The sequence below is a fragment of the Nannospalax galili genome, unplaced genomic scaffold (genome assembly GCF_000622305.1).
Source record: "Nannospalax galili isolate Female #2095 unplaced genomic scaffold, S.galili_v1.0 scaffold120, whole genome shotgun sequence".
NCBI classification, from domain to species: domain Eukaryota; kingdom Metazoa; phylum Chordata; class Mammalia; order Rodentia; family Spalacidae; genus Nannospalax; species Nannospalax galili.
Genome location: NW_008350324.1, coordinates 5354393 through 5363461, shown reverse-complemented (window position 1 = coordinate 5363461; position 9069 = coordinate 5354393). Strand labels below are relative to the sequence as shown.

The window sequence follows — 9069 nt, the reverse complement described above, 5'->3', positions numbered from 1 at the left end:
AGGCTCTGAAGGCCATAGTGACTAACGGCCAGTCTGAGGGCCTGAGAGGGGAGAAGCACAGGCTGACTAACCAAGGGAAGCCGTGGGTCCCACCTGACTGCATGAAGACCCACAGGCAGGAAGGCAAGACCGCCAGTCTAGTCCCCGAAAGCGAGAAAAGCAAATGAAGGAACTGCTGAAGCTTCACGCCACGTGCGTTTCCTCGACTCTCCTCGCCCTGCTGAGCCGCCCAAATGCGAGCGTCGTCCAGCGCGTGCGCAGAGCCTCACAGCTGCCGCCCAGCCGTGACCTGGTCTAGCACGCCCACCTAGCTTTACGGACTGCGCGTGCGTGGCCCCTTCGCACCACCCCTCCTAGGCCTGCCCGAGTCTCCCTTCAGGCCCACGCGCGCCCGTGCGCAAGCGCGAGACCGCCCTCCTGGTGACGTAACCACTGATTTGGCGTGCTCTAGCAGCTGCTTTCCCATCTCCCGCTCCCGAAATCTGGTGTTATGGCTGCCGCCGTGCCCCGCGCCGTTTCTCTCTCCCGACTGCTTTCCGTTCTCCTCGGCCTCTTGCTACTCTTTGCTCCGCATGGCGGCAGCGGCCTGCACACTAAGGGCGCCCTTCCCTTGGATACAGTCACTTTCTACAAGGTAATGGGGGTCGGGGGGTCGTGCGCAGGTGCAGCTATGGCGCCCGTGGGAACGTTGGGTCAGAAGGGATGGCAGGAAGTAGACCACAAGGCACTGTCCCTAGACGTCCCACCGTGTTAGCCGGGACCAGGGCCGTATATGACCATCCGGCACCTACACCGCAGGGTCCGGAGGCACCCTTGCCTTTGCAGCACAGCTATTTGCTTCCTCATTTACAAAAGCGCTGCAAAGGTGCCGTCAAGGGAACTGAGTGTCCCTTCCCTTTATCTCTAGGGAAAAGACAATGCCGGGCGAGATCCAATCCTCGAGTCCCAAGTGGAAGACCGGAGGGCGGAGCGAGGTCGCTGCAACTCGGCTCCCTGGTGGGGTGGGGGTGGCGAAGAGAACTCAGCACATTAGCATGCATGTCTGCGCCCCTCTTTGAGGATGAATTGTAGCTTGCTTTGCAATATGCAAACCACGCATTTCCCTGCTAAATACAAGGGTTAAGAACAGGCTGTGGTTCACCCGTGTATGGAACATGTTGGGCCTGGGACCGAAGTGCATAGAACCATATTAAGGCATGGAAGATCTGCCACTATCCCCCAGCTCACCTTTTACAAAATTTGGGATCCAGGTTGAGGTAAATGAACAGTAGAATTGTTGAAGGCTGAATCCAGCGGCCTTCAGTGGACTGTCAAGCATCTGTCTCCAGCCACCAACAGCTTTTCACTTCTAAATGGGCAAGCTAAGCTTTGAGAGAGGTAATCGTTTCTTATTTTGTACCCCATTGGGGAACTGAAAACAAGAAGTGGATCTTTAAACGTGTGGCTTGTAGTGGACTGGGCACTTGTAGCCCATTCAAGGCAGTTTTTAGGAACTTTAAAATGCAGGTATAACTGGTTGATTGTCAAGACACACTCTACATTAATCACCCTCTCAACTCTATAGGAATCCAGTAACATCACAGTCCAATTTGAATACAATGGACATTTTGCACTCTATCAGTTGGCGTGGCTCCATCTTGACTAACTACTGCCTTGGTTAGGCTGTCATTACAGTAACCTCATGGCCTCCCTGTTCACCCCTGGAGACTCCACATATACCAAGTCCTACAGGAAATACCCTTTGTTCCCTCTCATTTTCTAACCATTTTCCTACTTGTCCCATCTGCTCCAGCCATACAGCCTTCTTTCCATCTTTGACTATTCTTAGCTCATAATGGTTAGTATACATTTGTACTAGTTGTTCCCTGTGACTGGAACATTCTTCTCCCAGTCTTTGAGAAAGCAGGTTACTTCTCAATGTTGAGTCTTAAGTTAAATATACCTCCTTAGATTCCTTTCTGGATTTCCCTGCCCCCTCCCCCATTTCTCTTCAGGGCACTCATCAATTTTTTTCTGTCAGTTTTCATATTGCTCATAATATTATATGCTTGTGAAGAAGTACCTTGTCCATTTTTCTCCTAACTATTCACACAGCATTCCAGGTTAACCATCATACAGAAGATGCTCAATAAATAACTTGCTGCATGAAAGAACAGGTGTTTCCTCCAGTGTCTTCCCAAATTGATTCTCATCCATCATATCAAACAAACTTAAGGGTGTTTTGTCCAGGAACTTTGTTCCACACTTTGCCTTTTAAGTGATCTCCAACTTAAAAATTTTTTAATACTAATTTTTTTTTAACCCATCACTAGAATGCTAGCTACTAGCATCACTAGATAAGAGAACTTGGCTATGTTGTTCACTACTGTGTTTATTTAGAATCGTGTCTAAGACTTGATGGGCCCTTAGCAACTTTTTATTCAAGTAACAAATGGGTAAAGAATTTCAGCCAGGGAGCTGGAGAGATGGCTTAGCGGTTAAGAACACTGGCTATTCTTGCAGAGGAACTGGGTTCAATTCCCAGCACCCACACGGTGACTAACAACCATCTGTAACTCCAGTTCCAGGGGATCTGACCCCCTCTTCTTTTTTTTATTTTTTTTTAATATTATTTTTATTTTATGTATATGAGTATATTGCCTGCATGTATGTGTCGTGCAATGCCGCGGGGGTCAGAAGAGGGCTTTGGATTCCTCTGGAACTTGAGTTAAAGATGGTTCGTAGCCACCATGTGGGTGCTGGGAATTGAACCCAGGTCCTCTGCAAGAGCAGTCAGTGCTCTTAACCACTGAGCCATCTCTCCAACCCCTGATGCCCTCTTCTGACCTCCGTGGGCATTGTACAACATGGGTGCACTTATACATACACAGGCAATACATTCATACACATAAAATAATAAAATTTGGGGGGTCTTTTTGAAGCAGGGTCTCCCTATAGCCCCAGCTGGCCTGGAACTCACCTGCCTCCACCTCCCAAATGCTGGGATTAAAGACGTTCCACTTCACCCAGCTAAAATAATAAAACATTTAAAAATATATTTATTATTTTTATGTGTATGGGTGTGTTGCCTGTATGTAGGCAAGTGTACCCACGTCATGCAATGCCCACGGAGGACAGAAGAGGCTGTTGGAGCCCCTGGAGCTGGAGTTACAGACAGTTGTTAGCTGCCATGTGTGTGCTGGGATTCGAACCACGGTCCTCTGCAAGAACAGCCAGTGTTCTTAACCACTGAACCATCCAGCCCCTGAAATAATTAAAAAAAAATTAAAAAGAATTTCAGCCAGGCATGGTGGTATACATCTGTAATCCCAACACTGGGAAGGCTGAGGCATGAGTTCAGAGCCTACATAGCAAGTTCAAGATGAGTCTAGGCAACTTAATGAGACCCTGTTTCAAAAAAAAAAAAAAAAAAAATCAAAACAAAAATTGCCAATGCAGGGCTGCTGAGATGGTTCAGCAGGTATAGGTATTTGCTGCCAAGGATGACCTGAGTTCAATCCCTGGGACCCAAATAGCAAAAGGAGAGAACTGACTTCCATAGGTTGTCCTCTGATCTCCATGCACAAAAAATAAATTTTGTGTGTATAAATACACACAAAATAATAAAGTGAAAAACATGACACTTTGTTCATCAATGTTAGCTAAAATCTCTCAGCTCTACTCCAGGCCACTGTGTGATTGTAAGTATTCTATATTACAAGGATATGCTCCTTAACAGGGACCTTGTATTGTGCTTTTTTAAATTGCAGATGGGGTCTCCCTGTAGCTCCAGCTGGCCTGGAACTTGCTATGAAGACCAGGCTGCCTTTGTCTCCAGTGCTAGGATTAAAGGCGTGTGCCTCCATGCCGGCCCAAGTGTTGTGCCCCATTCTCATCTGCCACACCTATACTCAAGCATGTAGCACTTGCTCTCAAAGACTGCTAGAGTTGTTAATTCATAACATTTTTCAGAATACCTGAAATATGCCCAACACTGGAACTTTAGGAATACAGAACATGGATCATACATGGTCCTTATTCCTTATAAATGTACATCCTGGTATAGAGGATACAACAAGCAAATACCAGTTTAAGATTGTGAAAGAAAACTCTCAGATGTGAGAGTATTAGGGAAGTGAAGTAATAAAGGTGGTTGGAAGAGTCCTTCCCATTAGAGGGGGACATTTGACCTGAGCTTGAATGGTAGAGACAGCCATGTGCAGAACCAGTGAAGGAGGAGCATTCCAAGCAGCAAAAGAGTTGAGCTGAAACAAGGCCAGCTGGAGCAGACGGATGTGATCAGATTTATATTTTCAGTCGTCCTTGCTTGCAGGCCCCCAGAGCTCAGATGTTTTTGGTGTCAGTGACCACTTAAAGATAACCTGCTCTGGTGACTTGTGTCCTTTATGTCCCTAAGGCAGTGTTGATGTCCTTAAAAGCCTGAAGCCAAGTGAATATCAATTCTTAGTAAACAAAAATGTTTCTTTGCCTGCAAGTAGAACTATGTCAGCTTGATATCATTATACAGTGATTACCTGTGATGAAAATCAGACAGTATAGGACCTCTGGCTTAGAAAAGTAAAAAGGAGGAGGAGGCTGGAGAGATAAATCAGCAGTTAAGAGCAGGCACTACTCTTGCCAAGGACTCAAGTTTGGTTCCAAACACCCATGTCAGATAGCTCACAACCAACTGTAACTCCAGCCCCAGGGGGATTTGATGCCTCTGGCTTCCAAGGGCACCTGTACAGACACATCTTGCATTCCTCAGAAAGTTAAATGTAGATTTACCATTATGACCCCCTGTAGTTCCATTCCTGGTAACCCCAGGAGGATTTAATTCTGGTGTTCAAACAAAACATGTATGAATGATCTGGATGTGCCATCTACAGGAACCAAAGGTAGAATCAACTCACATGTCTGCCAGTTAATATGTGGTTTACTTGACCAAAAAAAGATAAGTACTAAGCTGGATGTGGTGGTGCATGCCTGTAATCTCAGTGCTCAGGAGGCTGAGGCAGGACAATCAGTGTGTGAGCCTGGCTGGACTATGTAGACCCTGTCTGAAAACAGGAAAAAGAAAGGCATTAAGTATTGACCCATACTATAACATGAGAAAGTTTTAAAAACAGTCTAGGCAAAGAACTCAGGCGCAATACAATAAATGATTCTACCTGAGCAGACAAACATGTACAGAGACAGCAGGGCTAGGACTGGAACTGTTTAATTGGTACAGATTTTTCCTTGGCAATAAACTATCTAGTTCCTCAGGGGAAGTAGACAGTAATGATGGTTAAGTTACGTTGTTAATACACTAAATTTCACTGAGTTGTATCGAGGCTTCCCCCCCCTTTTTTTTTTATTTAAATCAATTCTTTAAAAATATTTATTCAGTAAATATTTATTGGACAGACTGAGCTGAAAAATACATTTCTTGAAGATTTTTGTTGAGTTTTCAGTACTGTTCCTGAACATCCTCAGGCAACTGTTCTAATACATATGGTATGCAAATGATATACTGTTTATGGAAGCTATTCTTCCTTTCCAGTTGTCCAAGGTCCTATATGTAGACCAGACTGGCCTCCAACTTGCAGCAATCTCTTGCCTCTGCCTCCTAAGTGCTAGGATTACAGGCATGTACCACCATGCCTGGCTGAACTCTTATGTGTTAAATTGGTAAATCTTTTTTTTTTAATTAAAACATTTTTATTTTATGTGTATGCATGTTATGCCTGCATGTGTGTAAGTGCACCTGCATTGTGCAGTACCTGTGGAGGACAATGAGGGTGTTGAATCCCCTGGAACTGGAGTTACGATTATGAATCTTAATTTTATTGCAATTAAAATTAAAACTCTGGCCTTGACAATTCAAGACACAGAGATGTAGCTAAAGGGAACTCTGGTCTTGGGAGTAGATACTGACCCAAGCCTGGCCTCTCACCAACTTTATATCTGGCCCCAAATTGCTCAGTTCAGTTCGAACTCTGGCCTCTGTAGTCAAAGCATCCTGAATGGTACAAACCCTTTATGTATTTGTTTGCTTTTATCAGATTCATGATTCAGTACTGAGAACTGCCTCTTGAGATGGGAGACATGATGGGACAGAGGAGTGCATGCTAAGGTTTCCTTGGTCTTACTGAAAGAGACAATGGAGGCTCTGTTTATCTACAACCTTGTATTAGTCTAGATGGGGCTATATAGTCTACTAGTGCAAACATATACATACCTAGTAAATCACCCAGCACATAACAAGCACATCCTAAATTGTTATGTGAATCAGTGGGTGAATGAATGAGTATAATGTTGTGAGAGCTTGTCTCCTTTGTAGGCTTGTTTCCACTGTTTCTTAAACAGGGGTCCTTGGGAAGGGGAATTGGCCTTAAAGGTCCCTGGAACAACCCATTTGATCAGCTCTGTGTGCTCTCAGGTCATTCCCAAAAGCAAGTTTGTCTTGGTGAAGTTTGACACCCAGTACCCCTACGGTGAGAAGCAGGATGAGTTCAAGCATCTGGCTGAAAACTCGGCCTCCAGTGATGATCTCTTGGTGGCAGAGGTGGGGATCTCAGGTACGGACAAGCCCAAGACAACTGGGATGGGGAGAGAGGGAGGGTACCCAGCACCTTTTTGTAGGAGTCATTTGCAAGGAAAAATTGGTTCTATGGTCTGTCAAGGAATGTGGTGCCCACCCTTGGGACCTTAGCTCAGCCTTATAGGCACCCGAAGGGAAAATATATGTATTTTAGGCTTGAAAAGCTGAAGCTCCAGGAGGTGACTTCTCAGGCCATGGGGTATGGAGGGGCTTGAAAAGCTGAAGCTCCAGGAGGTGACTTCTCAGGCCATGGGGTATGGAGGGGCTTGAAAAGCTGAAGCTCCAGGAGGTGACTTCTCAGGCCATGGGGTATGGAGGAACCCATTCAAAACTCCACTGAGGTGTTTTTCTGGCACAGTAGCCTCTTATCTGTGTCCTCCCAGCTAGAATGCTACAATTCCCAAGGGAGCTAGGAACTTCCTGGAGTCTGGTTGTAGTAGAGATGGCTGGCACACTTATCCAGGGTCTATACTCAATTTCCAGTCAGTTCCCCTGGAGCTTTAATAACAGTAATGACAGCTAACATACATCCCATATTTACAGTGTCCCAGGGCCACTGTGCTAAGCGTTTCCTGTGTATTTCATCCTCCTGACAAATCTATGAGGGAAATACTATGGTACTATTACCTTCATTTTTCAAATGGCTAAGAGTAATTTACTGAAGTTAGTAGAACAGTTAAATGGCAGAACTAGGATTGAAGCCCCAAGCACCCAACACTACTGCTCAGTAGTTGGTCTTGGCCATTTCTTCTTGCCAAAGTGTGAGAAATCATTTGTCACAGGGGACTACTGCCTATTGGGAAGGACAATGAAAAGAGGACCTTCAACTCCCACATATTAAGCACTTCACTCTGCCACACTGATGTATTCATTCCCTCACTGGTCTTCCCGACAGCCTTTGTGTAGCAGGGAGGGCTGCCACTGTCTACTACACACTGCTCCTTCCTTTCTTTCTACAAAACTCCCACCAGACTGGCTATATAAGGTTCATATCTTCTGAGTTCAGCCCCTGCCCAGACCTTTTACACTTGGAATCATTTCTCCAAGGCATTCCTCCCAGATGTTCATGTGGTTGACTCCTTGGCATTCAAGTCCCTCAGCTGCTGTCATTCCCACAGAGCCTTCAGTGCTGGGCTGATTGGACTTCCTCACCCAGGCACTATCCCATCAGCCTATTCTGTTTTCATCTTCTTACTACAAGCTCATCAAGGTGTTTTAGAGTTTGGTAATGTAATCATACCTAGGTCTTTACAACTAGTTATGGCACTTAGTAGACATAGATATCCAAGAGACTCCCTGTGTTCCAGAAAAGGGATGATCAGAGACAATAACTAAAGCCACATAAGCTAGGACTGGCAGAAGAATTCAAGGGCTCTGGCTAGACTCCATTGCACAGAAGCTTTGAGGTTCTCCCTCTGTGCTCATAGTAGTGCTCTATCCCAAGTTCCTTATGTTTGGTTTCTGTTCACAGACTATGGGGACAAACTGAACATGGAGCTGAGTGAGAAATACAAGCTGGACAAAGACAACTATCCAATCTTTTACCTCTTCCGAGATGGGGACTTTGAGAACCCAGTCCCATACAGTGGGGCAATAAAAGTGGGAGCCATTCAACGTTGGCTAAAGGGACAAGGAGTCTACCTGGGTATGCCTGGTTGCCTGCCTGCTTATGATGCCCTGGCAGGGGAGTTCATCAAGGCCTCCAATGTGGAGGCACGCCAGGCCCTCTTGAAACAGGGGCAGGACAACCTCTCAAGTGTGAAGGAGACTGAGAAGAAGTGGGCAGAGCAGTACCTGAAGATTATGGGGAAGATCTTAGACCAAGGTGAGGACTTCCCAGCCTCAGAGATGACCCGGATCACCAAGCTGATTGAGAAGAACAAGATGAGTGATGGGAAGAAGGAAGGGCTTCAGAAGAGTTTAAACATCCTGACTGCTTTCCAGAAGAAGGGAGCTGAGAAGGAGGAGTTGTGAAAAGGCACTCAGGTTTTTCAGGGTTTGCTGGGGGCAGGGAGGCTGTGACCCTTGTGGGATATAAAGGGGTGGTGGAAAAAAGTGGTCCTGAACCAGAAATCTGAGCCTTGAGTACACCTGGACATTCATGCTGCTGCCACCATGCTTGGGACATCTCTAGAGCCACTGTAGGGAGAGCCTGAATGCTCACTGACAGCTAGCAAAATGCCCCTCAAAGACTCAGTGCTACAGAGGAGGGTGCTGCCAGGGCCTTGACAGATTCTGATCAAATAAAAGTTTCAGTGTTTTGGTTAAATGCATCAGAAGCCATTTGCTTCTCTTTCAAATTACATTTTTTTTAAACTTTAGTTTTGAATCCATTGTGCCAGGGGGGGAAAAAACTGATCCCAGCCTAAGGCACAACCTTTGTTAACTTTCCAGTGAGATTGACACTGGTGAATTATGATGTGGTATACTGTGTTGCATAACTTCTGATCCTTTAGCTTAGTAGCAACATTGAACCACATTAAACTGACATCAATATGCAAACA

The 9069-nt window shown here is 45.6% G+C and overlaps 1 protein-coding gene across 1 annotated transcript; it reads left to right on the top strand.

Moving 5' to 3' along the window:
• Nucleotides 1–407: 407 nt before the first annotated feature.
• Erp29 (endoplasmic reticulum protein 29) lies at nt 408–8844 on the top strand. The gene is made up of 3 exons (XM_008847515.3): nt 408–634; nt 6404–6542; nt 8037–8844. The coding sequence occupies exons 1-3, from the start codon at nt 491–493 to the stop codon at nt 8537–8539; spliced, it is 786 nt and encodes a 261-aa protein (XP_008845737.1). The 5' UTR covers nt 408–490; the 3' UTR covers nt 8540–8844.
• Nucleotides 8845–9069: the final 225 nt, after the last annotated feature.

What these genes read in the sequence shown, in the direction of transcription:
- Erp29 (XM_008847515.3), top strand. Translation starts at nt 491, where the DNA reads ATGGCTGCCGCCGTGCCCCGCGCCGTTTCTCTCTCCCGACTGCTTTCC. An exon ending in ATACAGTCACTTTCTACAAG is followed by an intron (nt 635 to 6,403) that starts GTAATGGGGGTC and finishes GTGTGCTCTCAG; the next exon opens with GTCATTCCCAAAAGCAAGTT. An exon ending in GGCAGAGGTGGGGATCTCAG is followed by an intron (nt 6,543 to 8,036) that starts GTACGGACAAGC and finishes TTCTGTTCACAG; the next exon opens with ACTATGGGGACAAACTGAAC.